We start from the raw sequence: 15133 nt of genomic DNA, 5'->3' as shown, positions 1-15133 counted from the left end.
CATATCCAAATGTAATATTTTTTTTCTAAAAATCTACTAAAGTAAGAATTAAAATACTGTATTACTCCAACAAGTTCAACTTACTCACAAAAGTGGCACGGGGGTTTTCACAGGTGGAGCAGGGAGACCACTGGTTAGCTGGCAGAGCACGAACAGGTTGGCAGATATCCGTGAGGTGACGTGGCTGTGATCACCGGCGAGAGGGATGTCTGCAGCAGAAGCAAACCAGAGTTTGCAAAAAACACAAGATTACCAGACAGAGCTACAACTGTACTTGCTGTGAGGAGCCGTTACGTATGCTCAAACAGGTATACGGAGATGAGGAAGAGCCCGGTCTTTATGCTGAGGAGACTAATGATTGATGACAGGTGCGCCGGTCATCAGCAGCAGGTGGAAGCCCGGGGAGCCGGAGTGCACACACACACACACACACACACACACACACACACACACACACACACACACACACACACACACTACAGACAAACGGAGGACACTCACAGGGAGAGGGAAAACTGCACAGAATACTGCAGGGATCACACAGCATGGTGTTGGTTGAGATATTGAGATCTCTTACTGTAGTAAAAGTAGCAATAACACTGTGTAGAAATACTCCATTTCAAGTAGAAGTCTTCCATTCAAAATGTACAGAAGTATTACCACCAAAAATGTACTTAAAGTATCAAAAGTATTTGTTCTGCAAAATGGTACTATGTTCTATATGTCATACAGTATTACATTACAATTCTGGTGAAATGTAATTCTGTTTCGGGGGAACCCTTTATGGAGAACCGAACTGGCATGAAATATGTGGTAAATAATGAAATGCACTTCTCTGAGCTTTTGGTCCTGTCCCATGACCTTCTTCAGCAAATGGAACTTGCTCAGGTGACTTAGACCTCAGGTCACATTATAACAGGGGAGGTGGTCATATGGCCTCCCTCTTTATAGTGATGCATTGTTACTTTTACTTACATAAAGAATTGGAATATGTCTTCCACCAGGATGGACTATTATTAGCCTATCAACCCTAGAAACTCAGATCTATGATCCACACTCCAGACCAGTTGGCAGCAGTGAGGCAGCATTTCGTTGTTTGCCAACCGACTCAGTGCTGGAGTTTATACACATTTAGATCGTCTAGGATTGCAACTGAAGATTTTCACGATCTATTAGGCCACTCTATTTTCTCGATCAGTTGTTTAGTCTATAAATGTTTTGAACATTTTCAAAACCTAAAGATATTCAATGTTTATGTCAGTTAACGATATAAAACAAGAAAAGCAACAAATCCTCATATTTCAGAAACTGGAACTATCGTTTTTTTCTTGGAAAAGGATTTTAACAATCAATTATTGAAATAATTCTCTATTGATCAATTACTCAATGGATTCCTTAATTGTTTCAGCACTGATGTCAGCGTAAGAGTTTTGTTGAGTCTAATAAAAATGATTTGCACATTATTTACACATTTAGTTTCATTGGTAGAGAGCTGGTAGGCCTACTAAAATATTATTATATTTTGAAATATTACATTACAAGATTTTGTTTCCTCTCAGGTGTTCGTGCACAAATTAAAAAACGCACTTAAACAGGTTGGTGGAAATATACTGTGGCTTGCAATGAGTCACACTTAACAGGGTTCACATTCAAGCAAACTTTATTAATGTGATAAGAAGCAGTAATGCAGGTTAATAACATGAGATGTGAGCTCTTATATATACAGCTCTGCAGGGATGTGTGGTTACAGGTGGTTACACCCTGTGTACTCTGTATACACACTCGATACAGCGCTCACCAACAGAAACACACACACGAGTTTGTAAGTCTGACCTCCAGCAGCTCATTTTGTGTCCATCTGCTGAGTATTTTTAGTTCAAATCAGTTTGCGGACACAAAATGTCACAAAGTGAAAACCACCTTTAGCACCAAAACTCAAAGATCTACTCTACAGCACCAATAATGAACACAAAAACACCACTAGTGAAATAAAACCTTATAAGAAGTTTAAAACAGAAACTGCTGTGGTCACTTTTCTCTGAAAATGTCCAGAAACTGTCAATGTGCAATTTCTCATATTCAAAACATTAAATTAACATTAAAATGCCAGTTATATCACATATAGTATAAAAGAAGTCTACGGAAGCCCAGGGAGAACATGCATGTAAGTAACTTTCTATTTGTGATCACAAAATTATTATTCTGTGATCCTTAGAAAGTGGTTTGTCAGCTCGGTGAGATCAGAGATTAAGATCAGAAAATAATATCTCCAGATGCGTTCTGAAAACATTAAAACACACAATGAGAAAAATTCATCAAAAGGGGAAAAGAACAAATATAAAGGCTGAAAGCTTTATAACTAACAAATTCATCTTTACCCCTGCCCTCTGGCCATGTGTGTGATTGTTTTATAATTAAAAAGGGTGTCTGATCAAAATGCTGTTTATTATTGATAAAAACGATTTTAAATCTATCTTACAAAAGAATACAGTCCTCAAATCAGTAAACGTTATGCCGATGATGTTAAATAATGTTACTGAATGACCAATTACTCTGTTGGTGAAGTTGTGCAATCAGATGTTTCACATTCTAAACTTCATTAATGCTACAAACCGTGAAACCCACGAACTTCTCCATGTACACTAAAGAAAGCAAAGATTGACCTACATTTACAACGGATTGGCAGGTACTTTAATATATTTGGCCCCCTAAAATGGATTTTTGGAAGTTAGGTTACAGCTGGTGATGTTACAGTTTGCATAGATGGCTTTTGATTGGACGCTGCTACAGATGTTTCCTAGCAAACGATTTACAGATCTCTAAAGTCGTTACTAGACCAGACATTTCCTTCCTTGAAAAAGTACATCACTGATTTGAAACTAGGTAATATTTATTAAGATCTCAGAAAAGACTTTGAACACAGACTTAATCATGGATTTACAAATAGCTGGTGCAACCCAATCCAGAACCTCGAAACTTAGTCCAGAAAGTAAAGATGAATGTACTTAACCGTGGTGCATTAACCCACATCCATTAATACTGACACGAATACCTGCGCCAGTAATTTGAAAAACTTGTTAGTGAGTAATCCAGTTTTTGTTATTTAATCTGGTTATAACTGAATTATTTAAATTACATGTAACTTCAAGCTTCATTCTTCTGTAGCCGTTTCTGTAGCTCATATTGCAGATTTCATCTCAGTAGCTGCAAGAAGCAAAAGAACAACACAATCAAAGCACGGAGAGAAAGTATCGATCATTAAAGACAGATAATGTTCGGTGCTGTTGTTTCAGGCTGAAAATCTACTCTGTTCTCGCTTTTCCGTCACAATTAAAGGAACCACAAGTTTAAGGAAGTTGCAGGTATTCTCATCGCCGTGCTCATCCAGATGAATATTCACAGCTGTTTTCTAAAGAACAGACCCCTGAATATATAATAGACCGTACAGGGGTCTCTGAGATGTAGGACTGCTGTGTTTGCTATGAAAGGTTTTTTTGGGGCCCATATACTGTCAGGGGAACAGCTGCTGCTTTTACATCCCTGTAAAATCACAGATTGAAGAGTTTGTTTCTCCTGTCTCTAGCTTTTGGAAAGAGCCACGCCGATTCAAAAACTCCCATTGAATTTCACACACGTGAACCTTAAAGATGGGTGGCACTTTACTCTGAAGGTTTAAGGTGAAAGGGTTGAAAATCAAAAATTCAGGTGAAGACTTGTCCACGAATTTGATCTTATCTTTAAATTCTGACAACTTTTAACCTATTTCATTAAATGTGAAGTGAAGACAAAAAAAAGATCTCTGAACTGTGATATCAACCAGCCAGAACCGAGTGATGTTACAGAAGAGTGCAACCAGATTATGTCTGAATTGCATGAATTTTAATTGTCATCCTCATATTCACAAATCTGAATAATAAGTATGTTAAAAAATGTTATTTAATAAAACAATATAAAATCTTTCATCTGTGAGGAGAAGCTGAATTGATTGGTCACAATCATTGACACTCCCTCGTCTTTGCAAAAATAGTAAAGCTGCAATAAAGCTCAAATGAATAAGAGAAGAAGAAAGTGTTTCCTACGATGTCATGGTGCATCCAGAGACGTGAGCGGCGGTGCCGGTGTACTGGACGTCACAGCGAACCACGTTGTTGTTAAAGTTGGACTCTGGAACCTGCTGCCTGGGGTTGACTGTCACCTGCCAGGACAACACAACATTAAACATACAAGCAGTCATTAGCACAAGAGGCCACCAACTCATTAGTTTGGTGTTATTTCATTTTTATATAGGCTCAGTAATTTCCTAAAACAGCACTGTAGTTGAAATCAAACATTGCTCACTTGTTGGGGACGATTTTCAGCAGTGGATTAATCCACATTTCGTGCTCTAGTGAGTTTACTTTCAAAAAACACCCCAAATGTTTTAAAGTGAATGGGAATACACAACTTATCTCTGGAAATAAAAACCAGTGACTTCGCCCCAGTGAACGCTCAGGAGCTAACAGACCTTGAGGATGTATTTTCCAGGAGAGACGTCAGTGATGTCGATCCACTGACAGTCAATGTCGGCGTTGTAGGTGTCATAACAACCTGGACTCAAACCCTGTACACACACACACACACAAAAAACAACTAACACACTCCACTACACTGAATATGTTCATAACTAAATGTTCACAAGCTTATTTATTACGTTTTTATTGATATTTGAAAACATTTTGGCCTTAGTCTTACTTTTTATTGTATGTATTAATGTATCATACAGCTAGGCTAATCACATCTCTGTACTAAACAAATTTATTGGAAATGATCAAATAAATATACCAAATAGTTTTATACAGTTATACATCCTGTCAACTATAGAGAGTCTGGCCTTCTTATAACTTAAATATTATGATTTATCTACAAGCATAAATAACATTTTAAAATGTGCGCTTTATTCCTTTCCCCGTGTATCTCCTGTGTCATATTTGGGGACCAGTTTTTAAATTTGAAACCAGTTGATTAGCGTTAACATGTCTAAGGGCAACAACACTGATACCCCCAGTGTTTTGTTCAGTGTATGCCAAAATGGTTTCTGTATTCATAGGTTAATAAGCCTCCAAGAAATTAATGCAGGTCAATAAAGTGACTCCAGATGACCTCAGCAGAGGTGTGTGTGTGTGTGTGTACCTGAGTGTGTGAGGTGCAGGCGAAGCGGCGGTAGTATCCCGGGTCACAGGAAGTGTCCTCCAGACAGAAGCTTGCCTTGTGACCCTCAGCGACCTGACTCTGCGTGTGGACGTCCAGCAGCTCGTACAGGCTGAACTCGTCCATGCTGTGGAAGTGACTGAACACCACAAAGACAGGAAGTTTACACAGCAGTTCATTTCACAAAAGACTCTACTGCTAGCTTCTACTAGCTACGTACTTATGGCAGCTGTGCCACTCCCAGGCATATCGAGGTTTACTGGGCAGGAAGTCGGCTGTTCCCTGGTTCTTCACCCTCTGAGGAAACCTCAGCAAAACTCTGGTGTCGTAATCCTGAGAGTAACTAGAGGAACTGGAGGAGGAGGAGAGGTGAGGAAGCAAGGAGAGGAGAGGGGATGAGCGGAGAGGAGAGGAGCAAACACTTTTAATAAGGTTCAATCAAAATCAAATCAACCGGGACCTGAATGTAACCAAATGTAAAAAGCAACATTTATAGGAAAGTACCAGAGGCCTGTGGGCGATACCAGACAGATTAAGCTTTTTTTCATTAAGTGCTTTTTAAAAAAAGTATTAAAAAGTATTTTTTCTGCTGCTAATTTGACTAAGATATTAAAGTTTCATTCAGTTAAAAATATAGTGGAGTGTATTGATGTCAGCTGATAGCAGTGATACAGTATGTTGGTGCAATCCTATCGATACTGGATCATTCAGCAAAACCGGATGAATGATGTTCGATGACAATGTTTTCAAAAGTCTCACAAAGTAACACGTTCAGGAAGCGGCAAACATTGGTTTTTCACAGTTAGCACTTCACACTTGGTCAAACTCTACAACGTTCCTCCATCTAAGGTCAAGCTGCAGTCCAGCGTGCATCATCCCATTCAGTATCTGGTTATCTTACGAGGCGAGGCAGTTCTCCTCAGCAGCACAGCGGAGGTTGTACATGGGCATTCTCTGGACGTAGGTGGCGATCTGGATGTAGTACGGATCAGGAACCAGATCAGGGAGACCTACGAACAGGACGACAACACAGATTACAGCAATTATGGAGCCAGTCAGTGAGAGGGAGCTCTCTGAAAACCATGTATCTCCAAATGTGGTGATTGTGAATGTTTGAGATGAGCTGAAGGATGAAGAGTTTCCTTCATGTGCTGAGGAAACTCTCCTCCTCCTGAAGCTGAATAAACTCTTTAACCCCCCCTCGGATCAGCTGGAGAACGCATCGTCACAGAGCTGAAAACAGGCTGTTTCTCTGATACGTGGTTCTCACAGGATGGCGACGCTGCAAACACATCATGATCTTATAGACCATGATGCATTGCTGCAGATGAAACTCCCCAAACTCCCCTCCGAATATGAATCCAGAAACATCAGATATAATAAAACACTGACAGGAGCGTTTTACTGCACAGTGAGCTGATAACACTTCTATACTTTTACTTCAGGGAGGTTTGACTGCAGGACTTTCACTTGTCGGGGAGTGTTTTCACAGCGTGGTGAAGGATCAGAATACTTCCTCCTCCTCTGTTGCTCTTCTTTTTGTTCAGCTTGGTGAGTCAGAGCCCTTAGTGTTGGTTAGTTAGCATCGTGACGATTCAGAGTCAGACAGGACACAAAGTAGCTTCTTAAGAATAGAGACGCCGAGTACATCAGCCATGCTCGGGAACTCCTATGGAGCCTGTTCTGCCTTCAGAATCAAAACAAGTGACAAACAGTCAGTTCCTTTAAAAGGCTGCTTTGTTTTAGGATTCACTTTATGTTTTACTTTATTCTCGTGGTGTGATCTGACTTTGGGACCCACAGCTACATGCATTTAAAAAAGGACATGTTTGCCCTGAGTTAAACCTTGCAGGCAGATATGTATCTGTACATCCATATGACATCACAGGCGAAGGGGTGTGGCCCTTTGAAATGTGGCTCCTGGTTTTACCTCAGTTCAGCCAGTGCTCACTCTGAGGACAAAGCACAGGCTGCAGTCCTCACAGCAGAGTATCAGCTCAGTAGGAGCCACATTACAAAGTGGCCCTGCTTTATTCCTTATATCAGAGTAAGGTTTCTTCACCTCAAATGATCAAAGTGAAATGGGCCAACCATCAGGACGCAGATGCAGTTAATGACAGGCATGTAAACACTGAGAGATCTGTCTTCCTTTAAATGGACATGAAAGATCCCAGACTCGTGACCTTTTACACTTTAATGGAGGACAAACTAACCAGCTTTGTTTAACAGCAAGAAGCGAACCACAACTTTACTGAACATGCAAAATTATATAGATAATAATGAGCAAATAACATTAGTTTAGATTATTTTCATGCATTAACCTGGGCCTCAGTTAAACGGCTTGTTGCTCAGCCTGTGAGGTCACTTTAGGCCAGTTTTCTTTTCTCTTCTTTTTGAGGATGAGAGGAACTGAAAAGAAGCTCAACGACAGAGAGTAACCGCTTGTTTCCGTACCGTTCTGGTGGTAGCTGGTTCCGTATCCGTGCCGGGGCTGAGTCCTGGCTCTGGGTCTGTAGTACGAGTTGTAGTAGTTATAATAGGGATAATAGTTAGAAGCCTTGTACGGGTTGTACGGATCGTCTCCGACCATCATGTCCTCCCGTCCGGCCGGGACAGAGTCTCCGTCGCGGCCGGGCGGCGGCGGCTGCTGCCGCATGGTCGCGCGCAATTGCGCAGCGCTGCTGGCGGCGGGGACCCGCGGGGAGCCCCGGGACGCGGCGGGGACCGTGTCGTTCCCGCTGCTGACGACGACCACAGGGTTATCGCGGCGGGGCGACCCGGTCTGCCTCCTGCCGGACGGCCGGTACTGAGATCCGCGGCTCAGGATGCTAAAAACCTGGCCGTTATGCTGCCATGTCAACCCCCGCCGGAGCGCGTCTTCATCATCACCTGCAGCCTCCTGAGCGCGCGCCCCGTCCAGAAAACTACAGAGGAAACAGAAATGTGCAAAAGACAGCAGCAAGGCGGCACGGCAGAGTTCCTTCATGACTCAAAAGAAACGATTCTATTTTTAATAATCCGCGAAAAATAAAGTACTGTCTTCCTCCCACACACACGCAGCCGCTGATCTGAAGAGTTTCTCTCAACTGTGTAACCTCAGCTGCTGCTGCTGCTGCTGGGGGGGGGGCAGCCCTGTATACTGTATATCAACATGCCACAACCTGAGGACACACACACACACACACACACACACACGCTTAGTTCTCACTTTTTGTATTGTAACTGCAAGTTATCATCATCCCAGCTTACTTATCTGTATATATTTTAATATCACAATTCTTCTGTTCATGTATGTTTTAATTTCACACGTGCTCTGGCAACGTTTACATCTGTTTCCCATGATGCCAATAAAGCCCACTGAACTGGGAGAGAGAGGTTTGGTAGCTGGTCTTGGATGTGGCCTTTGACTCATTTGCTGTTACCTGGTTCAACGACTCAACAACCAGAGACTGACATTTGTGTGCATGTAAACTGCATCTGCAGAACTTTTCAAAGTGCACAAAAGAGATCATACAAAACACACTGATGCATAAAAATAGAAAATTCTTGCCTTGGGTAAAAGTGTTTTTAAAATACGTTTATAATACAAATAAACTGATTTGGCTCCTCTGAGGTTTTAAGAAAGGACAAGAAGCCAATCCAAGATACCGATCACGTTCAGCGTTCGGGTCGACTTTAGGAGAAGGCAAAAGCAGGATCGACCCCCTTCAGGTCTTTGAAAGAAGGATCTGCTGTCATGGCCCGGTGGTTTCACGGTGTCCTGAGAACTGAGTTGAAACTGATGTTTTTTGCTGAGGCTTTTATTTCGTATTTTTCAGGCCTCACACAATTACAGTTTACATTCCAGCCAAACCCAAACGGCGGCAGCAGCTTAGGAACGCCGGCTTTGTTACAGCTGCATTTGGCGTCTTTGCACAAAGTGACAGAAAGAGGCGACTGTTTGGAACGAAGTCCCGATCCCTTGATCTGAAAAGGTTGATGTCAGAGCGTCTTGAATGCACCAACATGGAGAGGTTTCAGAATGCAGAATGATAAATGAACTAACTGAAAATAAACTCACTAAAAAGGTGACAGTGATGGATTGAACCGGCAGAAAGCTTCACATCTCTGCAGACTGATTTTCTTGCAGAAGAACTGGAACCAGTGGATGGAAGGAAATCACAGAACGAGTTGGACAAGGATTCGTTGTTAATGTGCTCAAACTAAATGAAAGACGCACCAGGCTCTGGACTGCAGCTTCTTTCTCTCTGAACTCTAAGCTCTGACCCATTGTTAGGTGTAATTAGAGCAATAACTGTCCTGTCTCAGTCTTATCATGTCTGTGGTCAGAGCTGCTCTCTGACTGAAGAACTGGGAGTCAGAACTACATCCTGAGGGTCCACACTGGATAAAAGGCTCCCAGGGTCCCAAGAGGTTTACCCTGTTCAATATGGTCCAGTTCTTTTAGGTTATTCATTACTCTCTTTTCTTGCAAGTAGTCTAACTGTTCCATGATCTTCATCATTTTCTATTTGCTCTAAGTTTTTTTCACTGTTCAGCACTGACCAAAGGGTATCTGTCAGGTGTGTGGTATTAAACCTGTGGCCTCTGTAGCTACTGTACATGTGCATGAAACGTTGTTCAGTTACAGTCCAATCCATTCAAGATGCTTTTGTGTGGTTTTATTGGAGAAACGACGCCCTCTGCCCCGCTGAGCACTCAGGATGCTTTAAAAAAGCTGAAACTGAAGCACTTACCGACTGAGAAGTTTCCTCCTCAGAACACCGTAAAACACGCAACCTGCCACCCACATGCTGCAAGTCACGCACGCACACACACACACACACACGCACACACACACACACACACACGTTTGTTTCACTATCCATTGACATAATGCTTTCCCTAGCCCCTTACCCTAACCTAACTGTAACCTGTGCCCTAAAACCAAGTCTTAACCCTCAAACAGCAGTCTCTACCTGTGGGGACACGTGTCCCCATGGGTTAGTGTGCATTCAGGTTAAAGTTCCCACCAGGATATAAGAACATGAAACACACACACACACACACACACACAGTTTCCCTTTAAGCCGATCTATTTGAGCTACTTTACACAGGTCATATTTCCATATGCATCTACCAGTAAGTTACAGGTCAGGCATCTTCTTCAGTGGACTTTAGCAGCCTAGAAGACAAACTTTTATTTTTTTCCTTTCATCTTCCATCCCAAACTACAGAATACAAAGAGAAACTATAAAACAGTCTCAACAACTACTGGATGAATGTGGTTCAAACTCTCGGGGTCCCCAGAGGATGAATTCTGCCTCTCTGGCGATCCTCTTTTCCTCTAGCGCCACTATCAGGTCAACATTTGAATTGGTGATTCAGTACTTTGGTTTATGACCAAATACCTGCAAAACTAATGATACAAACTAAGATGGTGGACACGGTAAACCTGCTTAATCAGCATGTTAGCATTGTCACTGTGGATGTGAGGATGTTAGCATGCTGACATTAGCATTTCGCTCAAAGCACGGTGCCTGAGTACAGCCTCACACTCTGCAGACTCTTAGTGTTATTAAGAGTTTTAATTGTAATTACATTTGGAGTTCAAGACTTCTTTAAAGTAACGGAGGTGCAGATCGGAAGTTTAGAAGTAGAGGGGGAAGACAAAATATTATAAACAGCTTATCAAAAAGGGCTTAAAGACATAATAAGTTGGACCGCCCTGAGACGCCCTGTCTGTGAGCACTGATCGGAACCCTGAGCATGCTGCTTTCAGTTTGTTGTCCTGTTGCTTAATGTACAGGACACATACTTTGGCAGAGTTTGTTTCCATAGTTCTGTAATGAACCTGCTCATTGTCCCCTGAAGGAACAGCAAGAGCATCTGCTCACTATCAGCTGCTTCGTCCACTGTGACGACTGTAATTGCATCTGCACATCCGTCATTGCTTGTATCGAGCTCAGGGAAGGAAAATAGATTTACCAGAATAGAGTCTGGTACATGTCAGGGGGGAAGATTTCTGCTGCATGTTCTCTGTATTAGTTTGTGCAATCAAAATTTCAAATAATTCCCACCAGCTACTACTTTGTGTGCTAAGTATCTTTAATTTCGTCTCTCGGTTTAGTATTTCATCACCTCAAACTACTAAAAAGTCCCCTCAAATGACTTCGTTCTCTCAAATTAACAGTGTAGCTGTTTCCCCCTGCTTCCAGTCTTTATACTAAGCTACAGTCACCAGCTTAGTTTATTAGCTTTTGGGATGCTCAAAACAAGCGGCAAAACAAACAGTTGACATCGTAGAGAGAATTTGGGGATATTCCTATTCACCAATGCAGTGAGAATTTCTCAATGTCAGCATCTAGTGGCCATTAGAGCAACTGCAGATTAAAACGTTTAGCTGTGGTGGTTGCCGCCACCTTTTGATGTGACTCCAGATATTGATTTGAATTCAGTCATGGATCTCACCACCCGGGCTCTGTGTAGCAGGAGAAATGCCAACGCTCCAGTAGCAGTAGCTAGCCATGCAGCAGCTAGCAGCTAACTAGCCTGCAGCAGCAACACGTGTGCGTAGTTGAACCGATTCCTTTATGTTAAAGGAAAACGTGATCAAGCTGAACAAGAGCTCTTTTACACATTTGTGTAAAGATCAAAGGCAGGCAGCGCTCTGCACTTCCCTTTCAGGAATACAAGGCAGCAGCGGCTGCGGTTTCCAATGAGAAGCAGGTGTCGGCCTGATCTGAGCGCTTTAAACAGCTTCATAATGAGGGCTGGCCGCCTGGAGGGGCCCCCTGCGCACAGGACACGTAAAGAGCCACGGAAACACCGGTCACAGCAGCACTGCCTTCATCACCGCCAACATCATCAGCACCTTCAATGTGTGTGTAGAAGACAATGGAAGAAAGAAGAGATTTGTAATAATGCCACAAAAACAGTACATCAACTTTGTATGAGTTTGAGAGAGACGATGTGAGTGAATGTATGCACCTAAGTGTTGTTGAGTACCATACAGAAAACCTCCACAGCCTGGTCTATAAAAAGGTGTTGAAGACTCGATGCAGTGATGCTGCTTAATGCCACACCTGCGTTCAACAAATTAGACGCGTGAGGCACGTGACTGAACTTAAATCCAACCATGCGTTAAAGTACAGCATGCACGGTTCAAGATGTTTAAAGCAGTCTTACTTACAAGTTAGATAGCGAGCTGCAAATCCATCCATCCATTTCAAATTTGAAGACTGGTCCTTGAATATGACACAGCAGACCCACAAGCAAGCTAGAAAGCAAGATACAACATGTAAATCAGACAGCTTGGAAGGTGTAGATGTTTTCTTTTGGTGGCTGTTTCTCCCTGCTTCCAGTTTTTGTGTTAAGCTAGGCTAGCTCTGTCCATCAGTTTCAAACTGATGTCCATCTTCTCATGTGACTCTGGTAAAGACAGACAACACCGAATTTCAAAACTAATTACAGTTGATTTACAGTTGTGTTTACAGCTTTGTGTATGCCCCGGAGATCTCTTGTTGCTAGCTCGTTGCATTCACATCAGCTACCACTTCACATTTATAAAAGGTTAGCTAATGTGTTGCTAAATGTTGAGACATAAAACAAGATTTGAGATGGCCATAGGTGGTTGCTAGGTGACTAACATATGGATGCTAAGATATTGGTGGTGTTTTCTACATGGTGGCTAGCTGTTTGTCAAGTGGTTTGCTACAATATTTGCTAAGTGGTTGCTATGGCTTTTTAGGCAGTTGCTAGGGGTATGGCGGGTGGTTACTTGGGTGTATGTATGTGGTTGCTGGTGCTTTTCCAGGTGGTTGTTAAGTGTTTATCCTCTACTGTCTATTGGAGGTCATTTATTAAAGGCCCTGCACACTTATGTTACACCCACACAGGTGATTCTAATTATTTTGACAGATTAGAGGATTAGACTTCTTCTCAGGACTGTGGGGGAGTGTACAGACTGACGTCTCACTGGGTCCGCACCAATACCATGCCGGCGTACGCCTGCGGTGCGCCGAGTAGGCGGAGTCTGCACACCACTTTAAAAAAGGCGTCTCAGCCAACGCATACGCCGGATGCCCCGCTCAATTCAAGCGGCGATAGCGGCGTGTACGTCCACCTCGACCACACAAACAGGTCAAGGGGGGTGGATAAGACAGATAACTGATGCACGTAATTCAGGCTTGCATAAAATCATATTGTGAACATTGCTGTCCATGCTGACAATTATTTGTCAACGAGGAAAGCTACCATGGCTTTTGGCCCGTGGGCGACGTTACGCTGATGGTTACGTGGTTGCTGCCGCTGGCTGACAGATCAGTTTCCCAGCCCTCGCCGTTACGTGTTAAGTGGTGCACCAGCGCACTGAAATGGAGCAGACCCACCGAATAGCTTTGTTGCACCTGCTCTGTCTGGTCTGGTGACAACACGTAATTACCATCATAGCTCCACCCACCTTCAACCTGACCAGAGGTGTAGTTTGCCAGAATAAGTGAAAACACCTGTATGGGTGTGCTTTTAACAACAACTAAGGAAACAATCATTTATCCATTATTTAGGAATAAAGGGGTCAGTCAGTAAATCAGTCCCGCAGGTATTTTTTCCAGTCATTCATGTAGTTAGTCCGTCAGTAGCCTTTTACGCACATGTGCATAAAGAAACCCTGAGTGGAATCCTCTGGAAAAATACAAAAAGCCAAAATATTGCAAAAAAGTTTTCATGTTTCACTGAGGTGAAAAACATGCCACTGATGCCACTCACCATTACAGGCCTCCACGGCACCAGAAAGAACGGAGACAGCGGAGGTTCTGGGATGTACGTCTGCAGAAAGTCTGTGGTTTGAGTTGAAACGGCGGCCCTTGTAGCAAGTAACCCTTCCTCTGTAGCACTTCTTTGCTTAAAACCTTTTAATGGGTACATGACTAGTCACTCATCTCTCCATCCACCCGTCAGTCAGTCCGTGAGAACAGCTCATTCCTGCTGATGTGTCTGTAAAGCAGCTCCAGCAGAAGCTAATAGAAGCCAGGCTCAATAAAAACACTATAAACAGAACCTGACTCCACATCTACCAGCTGACCCCTGACCTCAAACCCTGAAGTCAAACTGCTAGAAGACAGATCCACACACCTTCCATTAAACATTAATGACAAGTGGCTCAGATTTCTCTGCAGTTTCACTACTTTCCAGAGATCACCTGTCAATCAAACTGTGGAGGCGGGGCTGGGAGTATAGCTTCTGTAGTTGGTGATTGTGTTTGGCTCTTTTCTGTCCACTCATGGTACATTAAATATCCAGAGGAGGTATTTCCTGTCCAGTGTCTTTTTGATTTTTGCTTTAATGTTTGAGACATCCCCTCACCTGCTCACCTCACGTGTCCAAGTGTGATCAGACGTTGCTGTGGTGATGGAGACCAGCTTCCTCTTCATCTGCTGCCCGATGGATAAGGCTCCGTGGCTTCACAGATAACTTTCAGATTCACGATGTGTTTCTCCCTTGTGTTCAGTATGGGTGGAGGAGCCAGTCAGACGGTGCAGATCCCACTTATGTCCACTTAGAAGTGTTTGTCTTTCAAGTAGCATTTACCAAACCAGTGGACCAGTAGAGCGAAGTCAAAGTAGGCTATATGCAAACCTTGTCGTATGGCGAGGTGCTATATGCAGGTATGTGGACCCAAAAGCAGATGACAAGAAGCGGTCTCAGGGTGAAGTAGCCGGATGAAGACAAGGGCTCGGCAAGGAACAACACCATGTGTACAACAATGATCCAACACAGAACAAAGAAAAAGACCAAGACTAAATACCCAAGGGGAGGTGAGACAACGAGACACAGGTGCAAACAATCAAGGGAGGACCAACAATCAAAACTGGAGGGAAAACACAGACAGGAAGTAAAAACACAAGACACACAAGGGAAGGAGACTACTACAAAATAAACCAGGAAGTGATACACCAAAACCACCACA

At 43.0% G+C, this 15133-nt stretch overlaps 1 protein-coding gene across 10 annotated transcripts; it reads right to left on the bottom strand.

Moving 5' to 3' along the window:
* Nucleotides 1–1642: 1642 nt before the first annotated feature.
* On the bottom strand, nt 1643–14930 carry LOC122876811 (protein-lysine 6-oxidase). 10 transcript variants are annotated; one of them, XM_044197557.1, is made up of 9 exons: nt 14530–14930; nt 12359–12445; nt 12157–12251; nt 6089–6197; nt 5408–5539; nt 5170–5326; nt 4505–4600; nt 4080–4195; nt 1643–3204 (listed from the first exon to the last, which is right to left on the bottom strand). In XM_044197557.1, the coding sequence occupies exons 1-9, from the start codon at nt 14595–14597 to the stop codon at nt 3198–3200; spliced, it is 867 nt and encodes a 288-aa protein (XP_044053492.1). In that variant the 5' UTR covers nt 14598–14930; the 3' UTR covers nt 1643–3197. The 10 variants fall into 10 exon arrangements, with proteins under 10 accessions (XP_044053492.1, XP_044053493.1, XP_044053495.1 ...); XM_044197558.1 differs by having other exon boundaries at nt 14538–14930; XM_044197560.1 differs by lacking the exon at nt 14530–14930 and adding an exon at nt 13933–14491.
* Nucleotides 14931–15133: the final 203 nt, after the last annotated feature.

This window comes from Siniperca chuatsi, linkage group LG5, assembly GCF_020085105.1.
Source record: "Siniperca chuatsi isolate FFG_IHB_CAS linkage group LG5, ASM2008510v1, whole genome shotgun sequence".
Lineage (NCBI taxonomy): Eukaryota > Metazoa > Chordata > Actinopteri > Centrarchiformes > Sinipercidae > Siniperca > Siniperca chuatsi.
This window is presented reverse-complemented; position numbering and strand designations above follow the sequence as displayed.